This window comes from Colletotrichum abscissum, assembly GCF_030869225.1.
Source record: "Colletotrichum abscissum strain IMI 504890 chromosome Unknown Scaffold_1.1, whole genome shotgun sequence".
Taxonomy (NCBI): Eukaryota; Fungi; Ascomycota; class Sordariomycetes; order Glomerellales; family Glomerellaceae; genus Colletotrichum; species Colletotrichum abscissum.
The window spans coordinates 1,001,095-1,028,731 of record NW_026849987.1 but is presented as its reverse complement, the minus strand read 5'-3'; the positions used below and the strand labels follow the sequence as shown (position 1 = coordinate 1,028,731).

General features: G+C 54.6%; 7 protein-coding genes across 7 annotated transcripts; 4 read left to right on the top strand and 3 right to left on the bottom strand.

Moving 5' to 3' along the window:
- Nucleotides 1-2,598: 2,598 nt before the first annotated feature.
- CABS01_00295 (uncharacterized protein) lies at nucleotides 2,599-7,229 on the top strand (the record flags this gene model as incomplete). The annotated part of the gene is made up of 3 exons (XM_060533677.1): nucleotides 2,599-2,949; nucleotides 3,003-6,479; nucleotides 6,534-7,229. The coding sequence occupies 3 exons, from the start codon at nucleotides 2,599-2,601 to the stop codon at nucleotides 7,227-7,229; spliced, it is 4,524 nt and encodes a 1,507-aa protein (XP_060406191.1).
- Nucleotides 7,230-8,252: 1,023 nt separating this feature from the next.
- CABS01_00294 (RNase H domain-containing protein) lies at nucleotides 8,253-9,374 on the top strand (the record flags this gene model as incomplete). Its single annotated transcript, XM_060533676.1, has 1 exon — nucleotides 8,253-9,374. The coding sequence occupies one exon, from the start codon at nucleotides 8,253-8,255 to the stop codon at nucleotides 9,372-9,374; it is 1,122 nt and encodes a 373-aa protein (XP_060406190.1).
- Nucleotides 9,375-10,006: 632 nt separating this feature from the next.
- Nucleotides 10,007-10,809, bottom strand: CABS01_00293 (ribosomal protein L1p/L10e family protein; the record flags this gene model as incomplete). Its single annotated transcript, XM_060533675.1, has 3 exons — nucleotides 10,007-10,269; nucleotides 10,333-10,636; nucleotides 10,723-10,809. The coding sequence occupies 3 exons, from the start codon at nucleotides 10,807-10,809 to the stop codon at nucleotides 10,007-10,009; spliced, it is 654 nt and encodes a 217-aa protein (XP_060406189.1).
- A 621-nt stretch (nucleotides 10,810-11,430) lies between these two features.
- On the top strand, nucleotides 11,431-16,463 carry CABS01_00292 (uncharacterized protein; the record flags this gene model as incomplete). The annotated part of the gene is made up of 4 exons (XM_060533674.1): nucleotides 11,431-11,525; nucleotides 11,609-13,450; nucleotides 13,510-13,740; nucleotides 13,799-16,463. 4 exons carry the CDS (start codon nucleotides 11,431-11,433, stop codon nucleotides 16,461-16,463), a joined length of 4,833 nt encoding a protein of 1,610 aa, XP_060406188.1.
- A 359-nt stretch (nucleotides 16,464-16,822) lies between these two features.
- On the bottom strand, nucleotides 16,823-18,984 carry CABS01_00291 (uncharacterized protein; the record flags this gene model as incomplete). The annotated part of the gene is made up of 2 exons (XM_060533673.1): nucleotides 16,823-18,381; nucleotides 18,441-18,984. The coding sequence occupies 2 exons, from the start codon at nucleotides 18,982-18,984 to the stop codon at nucleotides 16,823-16,825; spliced, it is 2,103 nt and encodes a 700-aa protein (XP_060406187.1).
- A 2,471-nt stretch (nucleotides 18,985-21,455) lies between these two features.
- CABS01_00290 (PH domain-containing protein) lies at nucleotides 21,456-25,732 on the bottom strand (the record flags this gene model as incomplete). The annotated part of the gene is made up of 2 exons (XM_060533672.1): nucleotides 21,456-21,903; nucleotides 21,966-25,732. The coding sequence occupies 2 exons, from the start codon at nucleotides 25,730-25,732 to the stop codon at nucleotides 21,456-21,458; spliced, it is 4,215 nt and encodes a 1,404-aa protein (XP_060406186.1).
- Nucleotides 25,733-26,345: 613 nt separating this feature from the next.
- Nucleotides 26,346-26,735, top strand: CABS01_00289 (uncharacterized protein; the record flags this gene model as incomplete). Its single annotated transcript, XM_060533671.1, has 1 exon — nucleotides 26,346-26,735. The coding sequence occupies one exon, from the start codon at nucleotides 26,346-26,348 to the stop codon at nucleotides 26,733-26,735; it is 390 nt and encodes a 129-aa protein (XP_060406185.1).
- Between the last annotated feature and the right edge of the window lie 902 nt (nucleotides 26,736-27,637).

Below are 27,637 nucleotides of genomic sequence, written 5' to 3'. Positions count from 1 at the left end.
GAGAAAGGTCTGAAGTTTGAGGACGGTAAACCCGAATTTTGGGGTATCGCCAAGCGCAAAGAGCAGAACTGCTTGAATATGAATGAAATGAATGAAAATGAGATATAACTTACTCTTTCTGGAAGAAAGGAGATGATGACAAGTGAGTGTTGTCTGCAAAAGGATATTTGCCGTCAGTTGGTGATGAAGAAAAGTGAGTGAAGTAGGTGGAAAAGAAAGGTTGAAGGGGTGAAGAGGTGGAAGTGGGAGTGGATAGCTCAGTGAGAGAAGGAACGCGAGAAGAGGAGGGTGGGAAAATCAGCGCGTCAACAAAGGCAAATGGGGGGGACTGAGATTTTCACTGAGGGTGAAAAATTCAGGCAGGAGGAAGGAGCGAAGGGTCATTTGAATTTCCCGAGAAATCGGTCTGCCAGAAAATCGAAGGAAAAGAACGTGGAGATGAGTGTTTTTGTGCTCAGAGTGCCCCTTGAGATCGCAAGATCGCAAGATTGAGGAAATTGGGATCGCTTGACCTGATCTTTCAATTTGGCCACTGAGCGAGGAAAGAGTGAGAGTGATTGGAGACAGAAAATGACACAGGATGTTTTCTCAATTGTCTCTTAGACGGGGGAGCTGATGATCGTGATGCTGGCGATCTCGACTTACGCTGAGATATGGGATGGTCGAAGGAGTGTTGATCGGACGAACGAGAGATGCTGCGAAGCGTGCTGTAGCGCGTCAGAGACGATGATCCTAGTGAAAAGAAGAGGAGGAGAAGAGGGAATAAATATTCGTGATGGAAAGGCCGACGTACCTTGGATTTGCCTGCGGGCGAACGAAAGTTGCTGCGCGATTCGCGTTGTTGTGACGTGGGTGGGTGGAAAAGGGAAGAGAAAAAGAAGAAGAGGATCTCAAAGTCGGAATGGATGGAATCGAGAGAGGCAGACGGGTGGACTAGCGTGATTCCCGAGTAGGGTGGCAGGAAGCGGGTTCGTCGGTGAGAGAGTGAATACTCTCGGGATGTGTATTCAACTTACAGCCGGTCGAGGTGGTGGGATATTCAGTCAAGAAATCTGGTTGCCCCGCAGCTGGCCAGGTGGTTCAGTAAGCCTGAGGTTTTGCTGGCGAGGATTTTCAACACAATAATGATCAAATTTGACTGCGGTAGGAGTTTGATATGCAACGAATTGCTTGAAGTACTTCTTATATCAATAGCCGTCTGGTCTATCTTGGGGAATTGACTACCACAGTATGGATTGTCGCTATACGATGTTGCAAATTGGAAGGAAATAAAGACATACTGAAAGATGAACCAGAAGCATAAGGTAGAATACTGATGTGCCTAAGTGACGGAAGACTTGAAATACACATGAATATTCGTTCATTTGTCCCTTTCGATTTCCACGATCCGGGGCATATGTGTTCCAAAGGCTCCATCCAGCTGCCGAAGATCAACTAGAACCAAGAGAGAGCATGTATGTTCATTTTTGGACGTATGATTGAAACATTTCTTGCAGCGGAACCTCACCGAATGGCATCGCTCGATGAAAAACACACATCGGCTGGCATCTAAGCTCCTCGTTCGCCGCCGAATTATGGGCAGGTATCGAAGTGTAATGAATGAATACAATGGCTGGTCATTAATATCGTCATGACAAGGTAGTATCAACACCTGTCACGATCTGATAGCCTGTGTAAACTGGATTTGGCCCAAGGGAGACGATGCTTGATCCTCTACCCCTTTTCAGGGAATAATCGACTGAGAAACATATTGTGCGATGGCTGTCACGATCTTGGGAATTTCACAGGGGCTGTGACGACAAAATATCAAAGGTAAGACAGAGTCTGGATTCACAAGGCCGATCTTGTTGAAGCTAGACGTCCTGCTCAATTTCCAGTATAGGATTCTGCTGGAGAGTAGGGGCCGTTGACAAGACGGCACGTCGCTTGTGATCATTCTCATTACAGCCTCCAGAGGGAACACATTGCCGATTCAGCTGGAAGTGTTTCTCCGGCAGGTACGTTGAATCGAATTAAGGACATCACTAAGCCAACCGCGACCCAATATACTGTAAGAAGACAGAGGCTGATGAAGTTCACCACCGGGCCAAGTGGAGACAGGTCGTTGAGCGCCGAACGGTGACATCCGTCACCAGCCACCCGAGGCATCGCAGCCACAGCTCCACTCCTGCTTGCGCCGGGGCCACGCAGCAGCCACGACCGGGCAGGGAAGGTAAGGTACAGCTGGAGCTTGAGCAGGTACCTCGTTCTACCTCCCTCAGCTCAGGTAAGCACGCGAAACCCCGATGAACTGCAGGCGCGGGCGCGTAACACGCATCGACTATTCCAATCCATCCAATTTCGTCGCAACACTGAGAGGACCAGCTTCATCCCCCTTCTCGTCGCCACCACCGCAATTAGTCTCTAATTCTGCGTGCTCACAACACCTGCCGCACATTTCCATCGTGCATGCGACGCGCGATATTCTATCCATGACTTAGGCCACGCGCGCATCATCGACTCCTAACACGTTCCAGTCGATCGACGACAGCATCGACACATTATCTTCCCCGCTTCACCACACGTCACCTGCCGAGCGCCCACCGAGCACCTTTCAAGATGGCGCGTCGTCGCGCTCGCGATGAACCTCAAGAGGAGGTCGAGGTTGAGGAGGAACAAGGAGAGGAGCTTGTCAGCCTTCAATTCGACGAAGAATTGACTTGGAAGCCCGGAAAACCTATCCCTACAACCGAGCTTCTCAACCGTCTGCAGGCTCTGGCAGAGGAACTCGGGGGTCTTGATCAGGATACTACAGAGGTCGAATCTCTCAATGACGTTGCTCATGCTTTGGGCCAACGCAACCTGCTAGCCCACAAGGATAAGGGCGTCAGAGCGTACACGGCTGTGTGTATCGCAGACATTCTGCGCCTGTGTGCGCCTGACGCGCCGTTCACCGCGGATCAGACCAAGGTAAGCCATTGATCTCGAGCTACCTAGGGCTCTCACTGATGAGCTCAACACAGATGTTCTTCAATCTGGTCGTTACGCACGTGTTCCCTTCATTGAGCGACCAAATCCACCCTTATCACAGCCAGCACAAATACGTGTTGACAGCTCTGACCGACGTCAAAAGTATCCTCCTAATCAATGATATCGACGGTGCCGACGATATGCTCCTGAAACTCTTCTCAGTCTTTTTCGATGGAGTATCTGGAAGCTCGAACTCGGGGCCTGAAGAAGGTGTCTCGAAGGAAGTCGGCAACACCATGACGGAAATGCTGATTGCCTTGGTTGACGAGGCATCGGGCATGAACCCAAAGGTCATTGAAGTAATCATGGCCCAATTCCTTAGAGCAGCGCCTCCTGGCGGCTTCCAGAGCCGCACAGAACGTAATGAGCAGAACGGCAACCAGTCGACCTTGCTGCCCAAGGACGAGCCACCTGCGTACATCATGGCGAAGGAGATCTGCAATGTGTGCACCGAGAAGATGGTACACTACGTAAGCCAGTATTTCAGCGATGTCATTCTCGACGCATCTCGATTCGCGGCGAAGACTGTTGGAAAATCGCACGAAGATGAAGAAGACGAGGATGCCCCTAGGGGCCCTACGGATTCAGAATTGAAGGAACTCAGAAAGGCCCACTATCTCATCCGAGAACTCTGGCGCGCATCGCCATCTGTTCTGCAAAATGTCATACCACAGGTCGAAGCAGAGTTGTCGGCCGATAACGTGGATCTTCGACAACTGGCCACAGAAACACTTGGAGATATGATCTCCGGGCTCGGTGCTGCTGGGCCGCCCCCGCCACCCGTGTTGGATCCTGCTCAGTATCCTCCTTTGCGCTTAGCCGACGAGGCTCCCAGTCAGATCTCCGACAGCGTCCTCACCACACCTCTCTCGCCTCAATCTTTTGCGCAAACCCATTCTTCCGCATACAACCATTTCTTGGGCAGAAGAAATGACAAGACGGCGACTATTCGAGCAGCTTGGACGAACGCTGTCGGATACATCCTGGCCACCTCAGCAGGCGGGATTGGTCTCAGTCGCGAGGAACAGTCCGAGTTAGTGAAGCATCTGGGGGAGAAGCTCAACGATGGAGACGAAAAGGTCCGGTTGGCTGCCGTGAAAGTGATGGAGCTCTTCAGCTTCCGCGACTTCATCTCTAAGCTGGCTGCCCCAGGCGGCGTGGATAAGGACGGCTCTGTTCTTAGCAGTCTTGCCGACCGGTGTCGAGACAAGCGCACTGCTGTTCGAGTCGATGCAATGACGTTGCTCGCGAAACTCTGGGCCGTTGGATCAGGGGAGCTTGCTGCTGGGCAGGAGAGCGTCGTTGCCGCCCTATCTGGTATTCCTTCGCGCATTTTCAACGCCTTCTATGCCAACGACTCTGAGCTCAACATCCTTCTCGATCGTGTACTCTTCGAGTGCCTGGTACCTCTGTCCTATCCTCCCATTAAGGCACCAAAGAGTACCAGAGGGGCGTCTCAAAGCTCTCAGAACGCGGGTGTTGCTGACCAAGATCGCATTCGCGCGGAAAGAATTCTTCTCCTTACTCAATCTCTGGACCAAGCGGCTAAGAGAGCCTTCATGGCTATGCAAGGTCGGCAACCTCAATTCGCGCAGGTCCTTGAAGCCTTCGTCAAGCAGTGCGAGAGCTACAACGGAGGTGTGATAGACGATAATCGCCCAAAGATTACGGCGAACCTGGAGAGGACAGTACAGTACATCACACAGTTCTTCCCAGACTCCTTCAAAGTAAAGACCGACCTCCAGAAGTTCGCCAATGCGAATGACCGACGCGCCTACCAGCTCGTTAAATTCTCCGTCAGTGCCGAGAGCGACTACAAGACGGTTCGACAAGCCATCAAGGAACTGGTCAAGCGCACCAATGCAAGCCAGAACGCGACTATCCTCGATACGCTCTTGCCGCTTCTCTACAGGTCGGCTTGCTTGCTGTTCAACCGAAGTCACCTTGCAACGATCCTCGATTACTCGAGGAACGATAAGGACGGTCTGGGCTCGGTATCCCACGAAATTCTCAACGAGATCTCACAGCGCAACCCTGAGCTTTTCAAGACTCACGTGGGAGGGCTGTGCAAGGGTCTCATCGAGCAAGCTCCCACAGAGACCAACGAGAACGATTCCAACGTTGTCGATACCTTGAAAGCTTGTGCTTCATACTCAAAGAAGTACCCAGAAGAGATTCCTCAAGACCGAAAATTCTCACAGGCTCTTGTTAGCTACGCTCTGTATGGACGGCCTGTGAAGTCTGCCAAGTATGCCATCAAGATTCTCCTGGCCAAGGGCGACGACAAAGGCCTAGTCAGTGCAACCAGCTTGTTGGAGAAGATTATGCAAGACTGGACCTACGGCTCAGCGCACTTCCTCAACAAGCTCCAGTCTGTCGCACAGCTGGAATTGCAAGTGCCCAAGATTACCCTCGATTCAGATGATGACATCCTCAACATGACGGTGCAGCAAATTTTGCTCAAGGTCCGAACAGACGCAACAGACAAAGACCCCGAGTGGGTGGATGACGCTAGCGTGGATGAGGAATTGCAAGCGAAGTGCCTGTCATTGCATATTCTCGTCAACCGACTGCGCAGTATGGACGATGTCGAAGAGGCTAAAGAGAAGGCCGTACCTGTCTTCAAGCTGCTCAAGACATTGGTCGCGAAGAGAGGAGAGCTCTGCAAGACGAAGGATACTCCCAACCACCACAAGTCACGACTTCGTCTGCTAGCAGCTCAGCTGTTGCTGAAGCTATGCACCATCAAGCATTTCGACGACTTCCTGACGCCGGCCGATTTCAACCGTCTCGCATTCACGGCGCAGGATACCGAACTAACTGTTCGCCGGGGTTTCATCGAGAAGCTCCAAAAGTACCTTGTGCAGAACAAGCTTCGGGCACGCTTCTACACCATCATCTTCTTGACGGCATTCGAGCCGAACAACGATCTGAAGCAGCGCGTTGAGACCTGGATCCGGTCCCGGGCTCGCGCATTGGGGGCGAATGAACAGCACCCTATGGAGGCGATTATGGGACGACTCATCTCTTTGCTGTCTCACCATCCCGACTTCAACAAGCCAGAGAATATCGATGATGCCAGTGCAGAGGAATTGAGCTCATACGCCAGCGACCTAGCGGACCATGGCCGCTACATTCTGTACTATCTTACAAATGTGGCAACGGAAGAGAACTTGGGACTCATCTACAAGTACGCTGAAAGGGTGAAGCAGACTCGTGATGCGATCAGCCCGGAGGCGAGCGAGAATCTTTACATTGTCAGCGATTTGGCCCAGGCCGTTGTAAGGAAATGGCAGGAGAGGAAGAATTGGAGTTTCCAAGCGTACCCGGGCAAGGTCGGGTTGCCGATCGGCCTCTACACTGCCTTGCCTTCACACCAGGTCGCCCAGGAGATTGCCGAGAAGCAGTACCTGCCGTCAGAGATTGATGAGAAATTGGACGGTCTGTTCAAATCAATCGATCGAAAGAAGGTAAGCCGACAATGTCTCCCATGTTGCCCGATCTCTAAGCTTACAAAATTACAGAAGAGAAAGTCTACAGATGATCGTGGAGACCACCATCCAGCCAAGAAGGCAAGGTCAGCCCCGAGGGTCAGGGAGCCTAAGGCACCAAAGGAACCTAAGCCGAAGAAGCAGAAGGTCAAGAAGCCCGCCAAGGTCAAGGCCCCGCGCCGCGAATCTGACATTCCCCTGGAAAATCGGAGACGCAGCGGCCGTGCTGCTACCACTGCTGTATCCAAGTACACCGAACGCGACTCATCCGACGACGACCGTGAGATGTGGGACGGCGTCAGCAAGTGGACGTACGAGAATGAAGATGGAGAACAGACGGAGGTGTCAGATGACGATGATGACTCTTCGGTTCTCTCGGAAGCCCCAGAGGAAGAAAATGGCGAGGGGGCTAAGAAGCCAACAGCTGCTGCCGATGACAGCGGCGATGATTCGCCGTTGTCCGAGGTTGAGGACGTTGCGACAGAGGAACCAGAGAAGGAGGAAGTAGAAGCAGACGACGAGGAAGAGCCGGAAGAAGCTACGCCACCGCCCAAATCCAACGGGCGAAAGGGCAGGTCGGCAGCAGCATCAAAAGCGGCAGCTAAGACTAAACTACCAGCCCGACCTGCAGCCAAAGAGAAGCCCGCTCCGAGAGCGACGAGGACGTCGGCGCGGAGCACCCGTGGGAGGGCCGCCCAGGAGTCGATGGACGTTGATGAGAGTGACTGATCGAGGGCGGGAGTGTACAAAAAGTTTTATCTTCATTGTTGCGGTGCTTTTCAATTGGTTTTAGGCATGGCTATATGTTGGCTTATGGAGGATGGATATCCCCTGCGGTGGTTGGGTGTTTTGAGTGCGCCGCCTGCGAATGCAGCTGAATCCATCATTTGCAGCTGCAATGTACTCTCGTTTCCATGCTTTCTGTCGAAACTGTCAATATACCCATGCTGCTGAAATAATTCAATCCATGAGTTATCATGTGCAGGAGGCATTATTGTGCTTCCAACTGGTTCGAACTTGTCACGAGCTTTTCCGTGGTAATATTTGAAGAGTAGCTTCCATTGCATGTGGCCGTACACAGTATCCGTGCTCCCTACGTTACACTCCGTAGTCTCTCTGACCCTGCGGGATATGGGGAACAGCAAGCTACACAAAGGAGCTCTACCATTAATTTGTGTGCAAGGAGTCCATAAGCTCTGTTGAAGCTTCTTCTGAAACTATTAACACCCTCAGGTGAGGTGGATGGCAAACACGGTGCTCAGCACAGCCAGGGTGGTCAGCTTGCAGCGACATGGCTTATGTTATCATATTTCTCTTTTCTGTTCTTGCCCTCTCACCAATCTTCCTTTCCATTCATGGATGGACGGGACCCCGATTGAAGCGGACCGGGATGTCATGTCAAAACTTGACCAGGAACGTAAGGAGTCTTTCCAGAGGCTACCTGCCTCAGTGACTACAGATAGTAATGAACTACCCGAGGCAAGTGAGGTCGAGCTAATGAAGATGGAAAGGTTCAGGAAGCTACCACTAATTTGCACCTGCCTCCCTTGACTTTGATAGAACGGGAAGGCACCTCAGGTTCTCCCCAGGGTTTCATAAAGCTTAACCCTGCCCAGTCAACCCGAGTGCAAAGAACCTAGAGCTCCCATCTTCAACTAGGAAACTTACACCGCCTGACTTGCGGACCTGACCTCTTGTTCTACCACTGTTGGGCCGCTCATTCACAGCCCATTGTCTTGCTTGCAGTGCAGAATGACCTGGCCGGATATCGACTATCTTGAGCTGCCCAACGGGCGAACCATTATCGTTTGCGCATCTCATCACATGGTCACCTGCGGAAAATGTTGTCTTGACTTCAGCCATGACTTCGAGTACGACGAAGACGGAAACTACTTGGACGAGGATGACGAAGAAATCTTTGGCTTTGACTACGACTCTCGCCTTCCCAGGGATGTCAGCTTCGCTCATGTTGCGAGAAGCCGATATGGCCGTCCTGAGAGAATCACTGCGAGCGGATCTCGGAGATCCTCAGCGCGTGTCCAGTCTACTTGGGATGATGAAGATGACGACGACAGCGATGGTCCGCCGCCCCTCATAGACGACGATGAACTGATCTCCACCGTTCGTATGGGGGAAGGCCCAAAGATTGTTCTCGGGGCACCTACTCTCAACCCATCTGTCTCTTGCCGCAGTGAATTCTCCGGCAAATTGTTTCCCTTCAAATTCAACCCGCACCACGACCCGCAGACCAGTACGCCTTTGGAGCCCAAAGAACTTTTCCTTCCGAAAAAGTCCTCGATAGCTATTCCATCTGTTATCCGCTTCATCAATCGCTACGACGACTCGGAAGTTCTCATTTACACCGACGGGGCCTGTCTTGACAATGGCAACGCTGCAGCCCGCGGTGGCTCCGCCTTCATCTTCAAGCCGGTACTCCCCAATGACGAGAGCGGGTGTGTGGCCTTCAAGCTCGAGGACAAGGGGCCAGACGGCCAGACATACCGCCACACCAGCAACCGCGCCGAGCTGCGCGCCGCCCTCGCCGCGCTCCAATTCAGGGCCTGGTGGGGTGAGGGTTTCAAAAGTATCGTCATTGCCACCGACTCAAGCTACGTCGTGAATGGTGCCACCGACTGGGCTCGCGCGTGGATCAAGAAGGGCTGGCGAACAAGCGCCGGCGAACACGTGAAGAATAGGGACCTATGGGAGGCCCTGTTGCTTAGGAGTGAGATACTTCACGATAACAATGTCCACGTCCGCTTCTGGTACATTCCTCGCAAGTTCAATAACGAGGCTGACAGGGCTGCCAAACGCGCGGCTGCAATTGTTGAGCCGACCTTTGAGTTTAGCGAAATAATGGGGGTTCTCGTTTAAATCTACGGTATACGCTGTTTCTCGGCTCCTTGATTGGGGGTACCATCGACGACTTGACGATTACCCGCCCATCAGACTTCTAGCAACGAAAGACATTCTTTGCTATTTTCAACGCTATGAATAACCAGGCGTAGGACAAGGCTTGGCAACGCGGTATTCAAGCACTCTTCGCCTTCACTATCATTATGAGACAGTATAATTTGGGGCTTCCCCGATACGACACTCTGAGCGTTGAGTGTGAGGGAGGATGTGAGGGACTTACCGTGTAGCTATATGGTAGGGAGCCCTCTGTGCGAATGGGATCACACATACGGCAAGGCTTTTCTAACGATCAGACCTAGACTGGGGCTTGGCTCCCCATTGTTATCAAGCACTTATTCTTAAAAACGTTACAGTTCACTGATGCATATTAAGGCTTGTGTCATGGTCTGGAAAAGGATGATTTTGTATTGACAGGCTCCTAATCCATGCGCAGAGCTTCCTATGAAATACCCGTGATAGGTGTATTCCCACCCTTGAGTGAACCGTTATGCGAATAAGCACTTAAGCCATCGACACAACTAACTCTGGCGGTACTCTACCTAGCACAGGCCCCTCGCAAGAAACACCAACAAGACGAGAAGAGGGCGCACTTAGTAGAGGCGCTTGGGGGGAGACATGGAAGCCTTGATGGTCAAGCTTCCAACGTTCTGCCAGCCCTTCTTCAGCAGGGAGACGAGGTAGTTGATGGCCAACATGATGTTGGCAATCAGCTGCTCCTGGGTCATGCCGACGTTGCCGACGGCGACACCCATGCAGAGAACCTTCTTCAGCTGGAACTTGATGGTGGACTTGACCTCGGTGATCTTGCCAGAGAGATCGTCGGCGTGGGAGACGGGGGTGGGGAACTTGCCGGCTGCGAAATTGTTAGATACGGGTTCAAATCTGAAATAGCAAAAGGGGAAGTGAAGGAACATACCCTTGGACAGACCGGGACCCAAGAGACGGGGGATCTGCTTGATCAAGGTCTCGGAAGCGACGAAGGCGTCGTACTTGCGAGCGAGCTTCTTGATGAGCTTCTTGTTCTTGTTGAGCTTCTTCAAGTCGTCGGCGGACATGGCGTCAACACCACCGTGCTTGGCACGATCGATATCGTGCTGGTCACCGAGAATGCAGATGCTCATGTTGGGGCGGGGGACGACCGGGAGGCGGACGGTGCCGGAGAAACGCTTGTCACGCTGGGGGTCATAGTTCTTGAGGCCGATCTGAAGCTCGACAGACTCCTGTGAGGGGTATTAGCATTTGCTGATTGCTCCGCTTCGGTCGCGGACTTTGCGCTCAATTGAGCGACAGAGGTGGGTAGACTGACGAGGAAGTTGCGCTTCTTGGTCTCGAGAGAGTACTCGAGCAGCTCAGAGACCTGAGTGCGGACGTTGGCAACCGTAATTTTCGACATCTTGGCGATATCTCCCAGTAATCTGGTGCTTACGGTAGATGTTGGATGGTGATGGGGTTGAAGGGGAAAGAGAAGCAGCCGGGGACAAATTTCGGCGGGGCGCCTTATTGTTTTTCAATTAGGGCAGGGAAAAAGTTTGGCCACACCACCGTGTGTGGGTGGAGTGGACCGTGCGCGCGACGTTCCAGAAGATGCAGGCGATTGGTTGAATGTCACTGGGAGACGGGAGCGCAAAAAAAAAAAAAAAAAAAAAAGTCAGTCGGGACCCTGGCGTTTTGGTGCCCCGCGATGAGTCTTCGCCGGCGCGTCGAGTTAATGCTACGAACCACGTGCTGAAAACTCGTGGTACCTGGAATTTTCCCGTGTCCGATACGAAGCACCTCGAACGACGAGGCCTTCCCAAATCGGAGATTCTTATGTAAGATCTGAAGCAAATCAGAAATTTGAGTGCACTCATTTCCGATACTTACACGCCGAGTTGTAGACGACAGACGAAAGGAAAAAACACACCCCTGTTACTCACTCGGCCAGCACTCATTCGCTTCGCCGCTGCCCCTCGGTGCCCCTCCTTCTACCCAACTCTCAGAGTCACTCGCCGGGTTCACCAATAATGCGATAGCGATGAAGCAGGATACCGTCCCCCAGTACGAGAGCTTCGTCAACCCGAGTGACCTGCTCAAATGGGTTGAGGAACAGCCCGAGGAATCGTGGATCTCGTAAGACATTTCCCCCAGTCAATACCCCTCCAAAGTGAATGGTCCAAGCGTAGTATGTGTGTTAACATCATTTTTGCAAATAGCATCGCGCAAAATGTTTTTGACCACCTCCTCTCCCTGGCCGCTCAGCCAAAGGGAGTCTCGGGCAACTCATGCGTGAAGCTCTGCGGATTTGTCGAGCAAAGCTCAAAGTCCGACAAGTCAGCCCTGCGGCAATGGGCTTTTTCCAAAGAGCCCAGCCTGGGACTCTTCAACTTCTTCATCAAGTGGAATGAGACAGAGCAGCACCGGTCCATGAAGCTGGTCCTGGACCTGCTCCCCTCGCTCATCCGCCGTAACCCCGACCATGCTGTCTCTGACCTGGTCAAGACGACCATCTTGGACACTCTCATCTCCATCATTGGACCGCAGTCCACCAAGCCTTTGGTCAAGTCGTCGCTCAAGGCCATGGACTACTTTGCCGGCAAGTCCGTTTTTAGCGTCGAAGACATTGCGGCGAGTTATAAGCGGACGCAGCCAGAGTGCAGCTGGGCGTCCGACATTGCACTGTGGGAGGACTTTTTCGGCCAGATGCTCGACTGGATGACCATGCACTACGTGTGCCCGACTACGGGCAAGTTCATCGTGACCATTTTCAGGGCACTGAGACAGCAGTCTCTAAAGACCCCGCAAGTTGCAGACGATGAACAGTTCAGCGTTGAAATGTGGCTTCGCTGGGTCCAGGCTGCCATTGCCAAGACGCCGTCTTTGCTTGAGGGTATCAAGACGTATGTTTTCCTTCCGTTATTCAAGGATGACCGCAAAGACTCGGTCCAGATCCTGGAACAGATCAACAGCATGTGGTCTACCTCTGGCTCGGCCGTGGCTGAGCTAGACACTCTGGCCCAACTGAACCTCGCCGTGCTGGAGGTTGGTAAGAAGGTAGGCATGGTCGAGGAGCCCGGCGCCATCTACAGAGAGGAGTCCTCTTCAGCAGTAGTCTTGGAAGAGGCCGTGCTCGAAAGGGTTCTGTCACATCCTTCCCATGAGCTCCGCTCGCTGGCGCTGTCCCTCATCGTCGCCTCACCTTCAACGACGAGGCCTTACTCACCAGTGGCCCTCCGCCTGCTGCAAGCCCATCTCCCGACGTACTTCTCGGAGTCGGACGCAAAGTTCCGCATGGAACTGCTGAGCAAGCTCAAAGATATGTTCAAGCGCAGCAGAGGCGCAATCTTCATCCTGCATAAGAGTCTGGCCCGTCTCAAAGCCTTTGACGGCGCTGCCAATGGTGCGCCAAAGGCCCCTAAGGCGCCGCCGAAGCAAGCGAACCACCGCACCAACATCTTGCTCTGGCCAGAGGATAAGCTGCGAGCCAGCTTGGAGCAGCACGAAAGCTTTTTGGCGTGGTACATTGCATTTTTGCGGTCTGAGCTGATCCCCACAGCCTCTTTCCAGCGGCACTTTACCGCGCTAAGGGCCGTTGCCTTCATCCTCAAGCTCGAAGCCGACGCTGGCAAGACGTGGGAGACGGAGGAGGACGAGACCCTCTTCTTCAACCTGTTTGACGGGAAGTGGACGCGCGTGCTCCTCGACCTCATTATGGACCCATTCGACGACGTTCGGGAGAACGGTACGTCTGTCCTCAAGAACTTGTTTGGCGACAAGCGCTTCAAGTGTCTCGTTGGCGCACAAGGTGTCTCACCGACACTGGAAGAGTTCTTGTTGAGAGCCGAGGATATTGCGCGGAGGACGGCGCGAGCTGATCACGCTGATGGCGTTGCTCGGACAAACGAGCTTCTCTTTAGATTCTATGACGGTAGGGAGGCGCAGATTGCGCATATTTCAAAGTTGATGGACCTTCTTGAGGGCAAGCTCGCCTTTGCAGAGGCCGATCTGGGTAATGCCGTTCTTGAGGCGCCGGTGCATGGCTACTACGCTTCTCTCCGGTGGGTGCAACAAATACTATGCCTCCTTCGAAAGGTGCCGTGGACTGACCGAGGATTAGGTATATCTGGCAAGCTGCGGCTGATATGAGCTTTTCGGCGTCCGAGATGGAAGCAATGGCTATCCTTCAGAACCGCATTGTCAAGTGCTGTCAACGCATCTGGACTGCGGTCAGAGACATTCTGTGCGACGACTCACCCGAGGGCCACTTGCCCCAGGAGCTGGAAGATCTCGAAGGTCTTGACACCAAGGACCTGCTGAGCTACAGCTTCCGCGCCATCCACGAGTCCAGGTAAGTAATAAGAGTCTACATAATGCTGTGTAGATATCTCGTCTAACATGCTACTCAGTGCTCTGATGCGTGTCATGGTCCTGCCTCTCAAGTCCAAGGCCAAGGAAGGAATTCTGCGCCCCTCGACTGACCTCTTCACAACTGTCGGATCCTTGACCTTTGACCAGCTGTCGAGCCTCAGACACCGCGGTGCCTTCAACACTGTCTCACTGTCGTTCGCAACCTGCTGCCAGCTGGTCAAGCACCTCGATGACCCTCAAGCAGGCCACGAGAACGGCGAGACCCTGCTCGACGTCTGGTACAGGGGAACTAAGGAGTGCATCTTTTCCCAAGCATCCACTACCCGCCGCTCTGCCGGTATCCCCGCCATGATCACCGGAATAGTCTCGGCCAACGCGCCGCAGCCCTCCTTCGACGCCGTCATCGAGGAGCTCGTCGCCATCGCCCGCAAACCCGCCTTCAACTCCGAGTCGGACGGCTCCAAGCTGCCCCAGGTCCACGCCCTCAACTGCCTCAAGGACATGTTCAAGAGCTCCTTCATCACCCAGCTCGGCAAGTCGGCGCCGCACATCCCGCAGTGCCTCGACCTCGCCGCCGGCAGCCTCAAGTCCGAGGTCTGGGGTATCCGCAACTGCGGCCTCCTCTTCCTCCGCTCTCTCCTCGACAACCTCTTTGGCACAAACGAGAGCAAAGCCACCCTCGAGGCCGGCTGGGATGGCCGCACAACGCGCCTGCAGTACCACAAGTTCCCCATCCTGCCCTCCGTGCTATTGAACCTCCTCCGCTCCGGCCGCGAGGTCATGAAACCCACAACGCTGGGAAGCACCATCGCCGCCGAGTCCGTCTTCCCTGCCCTCGACATCATCCGCCGCGCCGGACCCCCCGACGCCTCGCGCGACGAGCTGTACGGTCTCGTCGCGGGCTACCTCGCCAGCCCCGTCTGGCACGTCCGGGAGATGGCCGCTCGCGCTCTGTGTTCTTTCCTCCTTAAAGACGACGATTGGGTCAGCCTTGCCGAAGCCATCATCAAGGACTCCCTCGCCGCGGCGCCCGCGAGCAGGAACAACCACCTACACGGCGGCCTGCTGACCGTCAAGGCGGTCTTTGAGCGGCTCTCCGACGTCTCGCCTCAGAGACTGTCGTCTGGCCTCCCGCGCGTGGTCTCGATTCTCGGCGGTGTCGAAGCCAGCGCGTCTGACTCCTTTGCCTCCTGCCCAGACATCCGCGCCGCTTACCTGGAAGTCCAAAACCTCATCTCCCTCTTCGCCCTATCTTACCCGTCATCATCATCACCGTCATCACAGGGCGCTGCCTCCACCACCATCTCACAATCCCCACAAAGCGCCCTCCTCCGCACCCAACTCGCCATCGCAGCAGTTCACGCCGCCCAAACCTCCTCCTCGCCCTCCGCCTCCCTCCGCGAAACCCTCCTCTCGACAAGAACAACAAGCGTAGAGACAACAATCACAACCCTCGAAACCCTCGCCTCAGTCCACCACCCGCACCTGTCCCCCGCGGAAGCAGCATCCTACGCCGCGCTGTACACCGACGTAGCCTGCTCCGCAACACACCCAGACTCCTGCGCCGCCGCCCTCGTCAACCTCGCAGAGGTCCTGGACCTCGTCCTGGCGGCAGCAACGGCCTCCCGCGATGCCGATGCCGATGCCAACTCTCGACAACCCTCAAACCTCCTCCCCTCCCCCGAGACCCTGACACAGCTTTGGCAAGGCCTCCTCGCGAGAACAATCAACCCAAACCTCTCCAACGCAATCACCCGCGCCAGCGGCCCCATCATGGCATCCCTCGTCTCTCAATCTCCCGCTAACCCATCCACCGCGCGCTCCCTCCGCGGCTGGGGCAACCTAATGTCCTCGGCCCTCCACGACTCCCGCCCCTTTGACACCCGCATCGCCGCAGCAGCCTCCCTCGCCTCCTTCTTCTCCGCAGCAACCTCAACCTCTTCAACCACCGCAGACCAACACCAAGCAGAAGCAGAGGCAGAAGCACCCCTCCTCCCCGCCCTCATAGCCCTCTACGACGCCCTCAACGACGACGACGACGAAGTCCGCGACCTCGCCTCCCTCTCCGCAAAACACATCCTCTCCGCGCCCCTCGCGCCCCTCGACGCCGCCTCCTCGCTGCTATCCTACATCGCAACCACCTACCGCGACAGTCCCGCCCTCCACTCCCTCCTCGCATCCCGCGTCACGGGCCAGGTCTCCTCAGATGCAGCCAACGACGCAGAGACCACCGCCGCCACACAATGGTCCACCGCGGAATCACAACTCTCCGCCGCCCTCCGCTTCGACGACTCCCTCTTCGCAATCGAAGAGCAGAACCTCTTCATCGACGAGGTTCGCGAATCGAAGCGCTGGGCCGCCGTTTTCCAAGACGTCTTCTCTATCTCGGATTCTTCCTCAACGTCGGCAGCAGCAGCGCACAAAGCCCTCACAACATGGACGTCCGCCGGCCTCGACGCCCTCCTGGCCCTCACATCCCAACCATCCCACGCAGACGACGGACCGCTGGGCTGGACTTCGGACCCAGACGTCTACGCAGTCTGCGCGCGCGTCCTCCTCGCCGCGACGGCACTCACCAAGGTCAATGTCGTCGGCGGCGGCGTCGATGGGCGCGAGGCGCTCAAGGAGAAGTTGGAAAAGTTGAGGGACGTTGGTCAGCGGGGGAGACTTCATGGGTTATTGTTGGAGATGATGGATGCATGAAGTCGACGAAACGTGAGATATCATAGACAATGGACGGTTAGATGATGCAAAGGACAAAAGCATGCTCGGATGAGAAAAGTTTGAGTTCATTTAGATGCTTCGTGTACAAATGCTTTGGAAAAGGTACATGGCGATAGACATGGAAAATAGACGGGAAAAAAGAGATGAAGTAAGTTAAAAAGAAAAAAAGGCTATAAAAGGAAGGCTAAGACGCCCCGAACGCCATTGGATGCTCATGCGTCATCTCGTCTCGTCTACAGAGATCTCTCTGTCTGCATCAAGCTGGGTATCCTGTCCTGCAGCTGACATATCTCCCCTCCCTCTGTCTCTCTCTCATCGTCGTACACTTTACACGGCCCTTAGTTGGACACAGTCTGAACCACCTTTTCTCCCGATACACTCAACGACGAATCCTGTCTCTTCATACCGCCCATCCCACCCATCTTGCCCATCTTAACAACCAGCATGGTATTCTGGCTCTGCAGCTGACCCACCTGCTCCTTGAGGACGTCAATCTCCTTGAGCGCCACATCCCGCTCCGTCCTGATGCGCTCGAGCTCCAAGGCCAAGTTTGCCTTCTCCTCCTTTTCTGCCTGCTTCCGCCGCTTCTCCTCAGCCTTGCGCTGTTCGTGCTCGCGGCGCTGCTCGAGGCGCTGCATGTCGCGCTTGTACTTGTCTTCCTGCTTGGCCATCTCCTTTTCGTGCTTCTCGCGGAGCTTTGCCAGGTTGGCGACCTCCTTTTGCGAGTCTTGGTCACGCTTACTAGACATGCGCTCTTGCATCTTGTTGATCTTGTCTTGCATCTTCTGGCGCCGCTCCTGGAGTTTCCTGAGCTCTCTCTCGTGGTGCGACGACGTCTTAGACCCTTGGAGGGACGCGCCGCCGCCAGATCCGGACGAGTGAAGCGACACGCTGTCAGGCTGCGTAACCTCTGGTGGCGTGATGGGCTCACCCTCGTCCGTCTTCTCGACCGCTGAAGCGAAGCTTCGGATGGACGACGTGTCGCTTTGAACCGACTCATCCTCTTCATCTTCCTCCGCTATCGACCCGTTGGTACTTGGTGCAGTGAATATTCCGGGTAAAGCGTAGCCCTCTGGTAGGCGACTAGCCACAACGGAGCTAGCCATTCCGAAAGCACCGGATATGATGCCGTACAGGCCGTTACTACTCGGGACGGAATTATCCTGCACCTGTGCTGACTCTTCAGGTAACAAATTTGATGTTGGTTGCTTGGCCACCTCCGTTGGAGAAGCAACCTTTTCGCTCTCGGCCTGCTTAGCGCCTTCTTTCGTCTCCTCCTGTTCTTTGTCTGAAGTTGAAAAGTCATCTGCGGACTTCGCAGTCATCCACTTGAGGAACTTGCCGGCATCTCCAATGATGCCTGCCGGTGTACCCCGATCAATCAAGAATCGGGGCACGTTGCCGCCGGGATCACTACGAGTCACCATAAGCCACTCAACAGACGTCGTCGCTTCCTCCTCGATGCCTTCGCCGGTGTGCCCAGCGTCGTCTCTGGCAGGTGCACTGTCAACAGATGTACCTCGATGACGGCTGTCTGGATCTGCTGTCTTTTTCGCTGCCCGTAGAACAGCCTCCTTGCCCATAGACTCAGCTACAGCTTGTCTTTCTTTGGCGCCTTCCTGACTGAGATCAATCGACGATCGTGCTCGCGTGATCGCAGCCGGCTTATCGGACGGGATCTCGCGAATGATTTCGACCGACTCATATTGGCCTCGAATATAGCCTGGCCGCTCGGGGCACTCGGGATGAATGCATGGTTTCGACACAATCATGTAGGTCCGGAGCGGCCGCCTAGTACCTTCTTGCGGGGCGCCGCCGGAAAAGTCGGAACTCAGCAGTAACGTCACAAAGTCTCTCGGAGCCGTCGGGCCTGGGAATTGCGCTGACAATTGGAATACTGAGCAGATGTTGTAAGCATTTGGCACTGAAGTCTCAAGTGGTGTTTTTCTTGCTCACCTTCCATTTTTCCAGAGCCTTCCACAACCTCATGCGCCGCTCGCTTCTCTGCTCCAATGCCGCGGATGGCGCCGGCGCCGGGCCCGCTCTGCACCTTCATGGACTCGGCAAATTCTCTCTCGAGGCCCAGCTTCCACTTCTCAAAAGTTAAGCCATCGTGAACGCTGCGCCGGGCGAACCAGCTGCCCTTGCCGTCCTTGGCGGCGAGTTTATACACGTTGATTGCTAGCGGGTTATCCTTGGCATTGACCTTGACCTCTTTCCACTCTTTGGACAGGTCCTGCGACAGCTTCAGCGCCGCACCGGTCTGGCGCTGGGACAGTGAACGATTGATGTCGGCGACAGGTATCGGCGGGTCGGTGTGGGAGCGGGATCGGCCGTGGGAAGCAGTGGCCTGCTTAACGGCGGCGGGGACGGGGATAGAGTCAATAACTGTTTGAGCGTTGGCAAATACGCCGGTCATGAACTCTTTTGGATCCTCCTCGGCGACAGATTCCCACTTGATAGGCGCGAGGCCTTTGAAGGGCTCGTGGTGAGGTGCCATTGTGTCTAAGAGTGGCGGTTGGCGTCGAGGGCGAAACGGAAATGTGTCGTGTTTAAGAAGATGTCATAGCCCAGGTCGTCCGACGAGAGCGAGTAGTGTAGAGACTAGCCGGTGGTGTCTGTGAAGAGGAATTACAGACGGAGATTTTCAAATGACAAAAGGTAGCGAGATTCGTATAGTGTATGGTTATCGTCGGGGTCCGGACGCGACCGAGGCGCTGGGAAAGGGGAATGTTCGTGGGGAAGCAAGGTAGATGCTGTTTGGTGGTTTGTGGATGAGAGTGGTGGTCAGTGGTCGATTACTGTGCAGAAATGGAGACGAAATAAAGCTTTGGACGACCTGCAAAGAGTGCCCCACGTGTGGCTTAAGAGTAAAGAGTCAAGGAGGAAGAAGGCAGGTTTGGGAGAGAATCAGGTGCTGCGTAAGCCACAGTTACTCGGGAATTGCTGGAATAAAGGCGCATGCACGAAGTACGGAGGATGGAGTATGGATAGCGTCAACGGGAATGGGATCACCGATCATGGGCCTTACCGGGGTGTCAGGACTCAGTTGGGAAAGGAGTCTTGGAGGGGCTTTGACGTCTTTGGCCGACCCGAGCGGACCTAATGCTCCCGTCCTCTCTCTCTCTACCTTATTGTGTACTATTTTGTCAGGTGCGTTACGGTTGACCATGTTCCATCATGTTCAATGCGCCCTTGTCCTTTACGTCCGGTGCAACACTCCTTCCGTCTCCTTGGGAAGAGGCATCTACGGATACGTATCTTATCTTGCCTCGGATTCTGCCCCAATGACGAAGTAACACAAGGTAAGCACAGTAAAAGCACCTAAATGGAAAGGGCCCGGCAGCCAATTCTTGCTCCTTGCTCCTGCTGTGTTTGCTTTCCCTTCACCGCGCTTCTCGCATTGGCTCGACCCTGGCGCTGACGTCACCCCCTGTCCATGTACACATACGAACAGTACGCAGTACGAGAAGGTGCGGTCCCCTCAGGGCCTCAAAGAGAAGGTGGGGAGGGGAGGCCCTCGTTGGCCCCCCGTCCGTCTCGACGTCACAATTGGTGGTCAGTCTCCCAGAAAGAGGATCAAGTGGATCCCACCGCGCTAGAGATCGTCTAGAATCCGCGTATTCTGGGCTCGACCTCCGTGCCCTCGGATTCCTCTCATTCGACCCTCGCAAAGCCGTGATGAAGGAGCGACAATTCACCCATTGTAACGAGTGGAAAATGCGGCTCCTTTCCCCCTTTTCTTGCTCCAGTCCTGTATCCATTCTGAATTTTTTATTCTTAGATTAGGGACAGATTTCGAGGGGAAGGTGGGGTTGAAGGGAGGAGAGGCGCGGATCAGAGACCTCGTTCTGGAACTTCTGACCACCGGCCTACGTCGTCCAAGGCCGCCCGCCACAAGCCACACTGTTGAATGCGGGCTTCCTTGAAGGGAATGTGGCACATCAGGTTTTTCCTTGCTTTCTCCCGTCGCCCTACCCGTAAGGCAACGCGACCAGGATGACTTTCCAACGGTGTACAGGGATTCTGATGGCGACTGGACACGTGAGGTCTTTCTCCCTTGCCGGAACACCTTGCCGGAGAGCAAAAGAAGTGATTTGGGGTAAGATGTGATACCAAGCGCTGCGTACTCCTGGTGTGCATCGACGTCAACCACTTGAGTTTACATCGTCATGATCTACCTTACCCCAAGGTGTTAAGGGTAGGGCGTACAGCCTAAATGTCCAAGTACCATCATACTGGTTGTACACAATTACACCAAAACCACGCCGAGATTCCCGAGACATGACCTCAAAGGCCCGGACCCGGCTTTCTCGTCGGCCGACTTTCTCTTCATCGAACACCAACACTAGCCCCCAAGACAGTTTGACCGAACCTTCCGGTCAACATCGATCTACGATTGCAGCCTTACATCGCGATAGAGTCCCCAGAGAAGAATCAGGCCATGTCTTCAGGCCATCAATGCCAATACTCTAGCAGTAAACTAGCAACCTTTATTGAATTGTAACGGATGAGGCTGAGATCGCCATTATGAACAACCTCACAGCCTGACCATGGTGAACATTGTTAATCGTGTTCGCCTTCCCCCCTCTGTCCCGGTACATTAGGTAGTTCCTGAATCTACAACAGAGCCTCTGTCTGCTTCCATCAATAGTGTTGCAATAGAGTTAAGCCCCTCACTTCTTTGCCCTTTGTGCTGCCTTTGGGTGCGTCTTGAGCAGAGTGCATCATTGATAACAAGAGAAGCGCATATTCATCTCATCACCCCCCAACCAGTGGTGGAGTAATGAATCCATCAAGCAGAGACAACCTGCAGCATAAAATCATCATCCAACGTAATCAAATATTATCCTCCATTTCGGAGTAAAACAGAACAATAGACTGTAAGGCTCTACAAGCCTCGATACGCTGTTCAAAAGCATGGCAACATGATATTGCGCAATGCAACACAACGAGACCCAATAAACTCCTCTACAACCCCGCCAAAGAGCTGCGCTCACTCATCAACGCTTGGTGATCCAACTTACAGCTCCCGCAATATGTATCGTACCACTCCCGCAGCGCCTCCTTCTTGCCTTCGTCAATACTCGACGTCAAGACCTTCTGGCCACTGCCACCACCGCCGCGCTTACTCTTAGCAGAACCGCCATCCTCCTCCAAAACAGTCTTGAGCTTCTCGCACCGCATCGTCTCGTCAGAGAGCCAATTCTCCCACTCTGACTGCACCATCTCCCGCTCGATGCTGTTGACGATGCGCATCGCGACGAGGAGATCGTGTCGATACGATCCGAGACGCTGTCGGGTCCGGCGCAGCCGGCGCGCGGTCGCTCGGCTCGTCGCTGATGATAGCGTCGACCCGGCGTCTTCGTAGGGGCTGTCAAGGTCGGTGGCGTTGGCAACAAGTTGGAACGTAGTGAAGCTGTGATATCATGTTAGTCATCGTATCCCTGAATCCCAAACTGCCAATCGAGATTTACTTACCAGGCACTATCGGTAGGCCAACTGTTGTTATGGCCAACCGCACCCGTTGCCTCGCCCAGATCCGCCATGTAGATGGCCTTGCTCATCATCACGTTCGGGCCGACACCGAGCCGCGTCATAAACTTGGCTGCTCGCCTCTCCGTCCACCAGGTCGAGCTTTCTTTGGATGTCAAGGCAATGTTCGTGAACGCGCTGACGGCCAGGACAAGAAGGATGAGTCTATGAGCCGTGACCACGCTGAAGAAAGTCTTCACCACGGCGATGGCCCACATGATGAGCGACGTCACCGCACTCTCGCCAAAGGAGCGCAGCGTTTCCAGGAGCATGGCTGTCAGTGTCCGCGGCTTGATGAGCTGCTTCTTTGACGCGGCCGCGTCGGCCGGGGAAAAGACAACGACTTGCGTCTGTTGCCCAATGTTTCCGTACACCTGGATTGCCCTCTTGGTCCGGCTGTGTGGGCCAAGCTTGCGCACCTGGTCCGTCGCGACGTCTGCAAGCTCTTCCGCATCGCCCTCGGCGTCATTTAGGGCCTGACGCTCGACCAAGTTCTTCGAAAACGTGGGTATCTTGGACCATTCCACCTTTGTGTAGATGGCCAACTTACACTTTGACTTGGCCACGTGAGTGATGACAACCTTGGTCACCAACTTGAAGTCTTGAGAATGGGGAAGATGCCATGCCGTCTTGGTGTGTGTCACAACATACGTTACGTGTTCTTGGAAGACATCCATGGTCTGGTAGTCGACAACGTCCACGGTCTTTGGTCGACCGATCATATCCTTGTAGTCGAATTTGAACTGGAACTCTCGCCTCATTCGGCCATGATCTGCGAGCGCCCAGGGCCCTTGGGCGATCTGTTGAGCTCTCCGCTCAAAGTAGAGCTTGGGGAAGACAAAGCTCTTGTCGCCAAAGAGCACATGGAAGCAGGCCTTGGCACTAATCTCAAAGTGCCGCTCTGCAACCATTCTCTGCATGTCTTCGGGTTCGAAAATTACAGGATGAGCGGGTACCTGCACTTTGGGGGTCTGCCTCGAACCAGGCCCTGCTAAGCGGAGTCTTGGTCCAAACTGGCTCTGGCGCTTAGCCGGGCGCCCAGAATGCGTGCCGTCATCGAACGGCGTATTTGACGAGACCTCTTCCCAGCTTTCAATGCTTGGGCTACGTTTGCTGTAGTCCTCGTATTCCAGATTGATCAGTGCCCGAATGAGCTCTGGCAACTCCATCGGCTCCTCAGATTGTAAGTCGTCGATGAGAAGGTTCATTCTCGCATGAAGGAGCTGGAGATTATCCAGGAAAATCTTGATGGTGATTCTAGTGTAGCCCGTCTCATTGCCATCCTCACCGAGGTGAAGGAAAATGAAGTCGCATTCCTTACCGGGCGCAGCTGTGACCTCGGCTATTATGTCGAGACTGATGGCATATGCAACTACAAGGCCCATTTGTTGTCCATAAAAGTACATGTTGTCCGGAGTGATATAGATACGGCCGTTGCCCGCCAGCCCCTGGCCGTGAGAGGGTGAGTCCTTGCCTGTCGAGCTCGACCAGGCGGCGCGGAAAACGAGGACAAGCTTCTCGTCCAGTGGAGCATTCGGGAACAGAATCCGGAATTGGAGATGCTGGATTCTTAACTCTGGAGGGTATCCTGGAACAAAGGTCTCCACGGGCTGTCTGAATGGGGTGTGGGCTTGGCTGGGTTTTGCATCGACACTGACAGTCTTCCTGTGGCCAGTGGTAGGAGTTGGAGGCTTCTCTTCACCAGGCTTGCCCACCTCTCGGACTACTATTCCGAATGGATTTTCTTCCAGCAGGCCAGGGGTGCGAGGACGGCCTGGGCCAGACCCGTAGACAGTGCTCCAAGGGCTACTTCCCCAGTAGTTGGCGAGAACCGAAGTAGGCATGTGGCTCGTAGTGTCCGACCCTATACTTCTGTCGACTGAAAGCATCACAGCCGTTCGGCTGAGGTTTGTTGCTGCAGGTGGCCTTGCCAGCGTCAAAGGAGCCAAGGTTCCTTGAACTGGGTCCAGGGCAGGTAATCTTGAAGTGGACGAGTTCTTCGACCCAGCTTGTGGGGGGGAAGGGTATCCGGGAAGATGGCCGTGGCTTGCTATCAAGCCCGCGATGCCGCCAGCGCCGGGCGCACCGCCAGCAGCCCCCGCAGCTTCGGCACCCGCACCAAAGGTCGCTTTTCGGTGAAGATCTAGCTTCTGGATGATCCTCGCTGCATGATCGCGATTGCTTTCTCCCTCCTCACGCACCATCTCTCGGCCTAGGTCACGCCCAAGAGCAGTAATGGACCGACGCGGTGCACCAGCGTTTACGTCGAAGCTGGCACGGCCAGCCATGCTGCCGTCCGAACCAGGAACCGGAAGAGTGCCAGCCCGGTCAAAGCTACCGGAAGGCTCCTCGCCAGCCACGATGGCGTCCATGGACCTTGCTGAGAACTCGGGAAGTGGTGGCGGCGTGATGGAGAAAGCGGGATCGGCACCGGCGGGTGAAGAGGCGCTGTCTCTGTCCATGCTGGCCTCGAATGCGCTCTTCTTGGCCACCTCAAAGACCTCCAGCCACTCGGTCAGCTGGTTCTGAGTCTCTGCCTGAAGAACCAAGGTCTGGCTCTTTGTCTTGACTTCGAAGCAGAATCTGCGATCCTCGGCAACGGCAGGTTTGGCATTGCACAAAAGAACACCAATCTCGTCACCTTGCAGAACACCTTGGGGCCCATTGATCAGCCAGCCAAAAATACCTTCTCGGCAATAGTACCAACGACGGACCCAGTTCGACCTGGCTGGCTTGCCGTAAAGGGTCTTGAGGAAGAGCCAGCCCTGCTTCTCCGAGACAACGGCGGAACTTTCTTGTGGCTGGACGCTGACCGGGCCTCTGGACCCCAGGAACTGAACTGTGGACGCACTGTAATCCTCCAGCTCCCGGGATGGCTTGAATGCTTGCAGTGTGCTTTCGCCGATATCGCGGCGCGCAATTTGTAGTTCTCTCTTGAACACAAACTCTGTGGTTTCCATCTCACGAGACCAGCCACGGATGCGATCCATCTCGGAACCCCACTTTGTCGATACGGCAGCGGCGTCGCGCGACCGCTTCATTTCCTTCCAGAAGTCGGAGCTGACACGTACAAGCAACTTGTCCAGGCTAAAGCGAATCTGAGGCGCAAGCTGGCAGAAGTCCATGGAGACCTTGAGATATGCCTTGCGGGTCTCGTACACGGCGAACGCTTCCTCTCTGATAGCAGACGGCTCCTTTGTCTTTGACTGGCTCATGTACCGAGCCATGGCTTGATCAAAGTTCCTCTGGGTATGGTCCAGAACTCTCCTGACTTCCTTGAAAGAGCGCAGGTCGGCGGCGACGAAGGAGCGGATGGGGTCAACAGATATGGTGTCCATTTTCCGCACTGTTGACATAATCTGAGTCCACCATTCCTTTGAGCCATCGCTTATCCGGCGCAGAGCGAGAAGAGTGTAGTCGTGATCGACGATGGCATCGGCGGTCGCGGCGGGTGGGAAGATCTTGGACAGGTAGGTGTTGACGCTTTCTTCGAGGGCTAGGATGTCACGGGTGACGCGAGACGTAGACCTGACATAGTCGTCAAGCCATTTCTCGACATTGTCGATGTGCTCTCCGAAGTGCTGCGCAGTGGATCGGAAGGTAGGAGAATCGAGGGATGCCTCGTTGAGGCCGACGGGAATCGCAGGACTTGTTTGCTTTTGCGCCGTTGTTGCAGCAGCAGCCAAAGCGACAGACGCCGCGGGCTCAGCCATCGTATGTGCAAGGATCGACGATGGTCGTCGACGTCGTCGGAACGACTTGGGAGTCGTTGGTTCGGTCGGTCGGTCAAAGATATATCATCTGTATCTATGATGGGCGCTATGCATGCTCTACAGGTCCGGAAGGTAGGATTTCTTGTGTATTGGAGCGGAAGAATGCTGTGTCGCGAGTGGAAGTTGTAATGACGTCGGCGAAAGCCGCATTTGGGGAGTGCCACGGGTACAAGTTTTGGGAGGTGTGCTGTCAAAGTCAAGCCTCGCCTCGTCGTCTGGAAAATAGGCTGAGGCCCGGCGGTGGGGGAGCCAATGAAACCACTTTCGCTTCGCGCTTTAGCGTCCGCGTATACTGAGCAGTCCACTGTAGATTCGGCCGAGACCACCCCGCGATTCACTGAGACCAACCGCTAATGAGATTACCTCAGGCGGGGGGGGGGGGGGGGCTCACGGGGCCTTACAAGTTAGGTAATAGGGTAAGGTGCCTACGGATACACTTGGAGCCTTGGAGGAACGGGAAGGCAGTTAAGCTCAGCCCAACTTTCCTTTTACGGAAAAGAAATGGCCCAAGCTCCCTAAGGCGCGGAGTGCGTGCTCCTTCCCTCAATATTCCATGCCATTGACGGCCACTTCGTTCCTTCTATTCTACGGAGTACTGCGTACCTACCCGTACCTATCCTTCTTCCATGGGGAATTTGGAGACAGCAACTCATGGAACCTTTGGCTTTTCTCCAGGTCTCCGCCACTCTCCTGCAAAGTCTTGTCCATCGTCGTACGAATAAACAAGCTTCAAACATGGTTTGCGCCCTCCAAAGTCTCAATGCGATGCGTCTCGCATTGGCCAAAGAAGAAGAACAGTCTTTGCGGAAGTCGGCATCAGCCATGGCAACATCAAACATCATACCTAACACCCAACGAACTTATAGTTCACTTCATTCCTTACAGGCCACTTGGCATACAGAAGCTGAAGCAGACTTCATACGCCCGTCCGCCTCCATTATAGCCCGACAGACGAACGACTCAGGTCTGGCTTATGCTCGAATCGTCAAGTAGACAAGTTTTCTCTCAACGACAGGCTCATGCTTGGGTAATGTGTCGCCGGTTTCCTGCACCCGCTCGACGTCTGCCGCCCACCACGCTTGCAACCACACCAATCCCCGGATTATCTGCCGCGAGCGAACCTGGGCCATCTGGAGTACAGCTTATCCATTTGCCGTCGAGATCGAGTCATGGACGCAAGGACGCGACATGTCAATAGCTGTCGTCACGTATCTGACAAGGAGACAGCTGCCTCGCAAAACTCAACGAACTTAACCGGACCTCGCCATAGCTTGCCATGCAGACTGCACACGCATCTGCCCCGTCAAAATTACTCGAGCTTCTCTGTTCGAAACACGGGGCTATCACGACTGGTCGGGACGTCGTCGTTGCTACGACACGCATCCACGACAAGATTACAGTCCCTAGCCTAATCCCTATCCTATCCTATCCTGGCACCCCAGACACTGGTTCGTTTCTGCAACGGGCTCGACTGAGTGGGCTTTGTAGTGAAACATTGTTCCATCATCGGCGGGTGGGAGGAAACAACCATAATGGCATCATGTTGGCCACAAATGGAATGGATTGTCCCGTCGCCTACACTGGCACACTGGTCCCATTCGGAGCCGCGTGGCTGTCGACTCCGGACTGGACTGCTGGTGTCCTGTGCCCTTGGGGAGGTGGAGGGTCAGATCAATGCTAAAATCTCGGTCATGAGCGAGTCAACGTCGCCGTTTTTTTGCTCTCCCGCGGGCAGCACAGCCCCTCAGCCCCTCCCGTGTGGCATTTTCATGCACTACCGACGCTCGCCGCCCACTGACAAGCAATCGGCTTGAAGCGATCAGCGGGTCTTCTGCATTGGTAGCA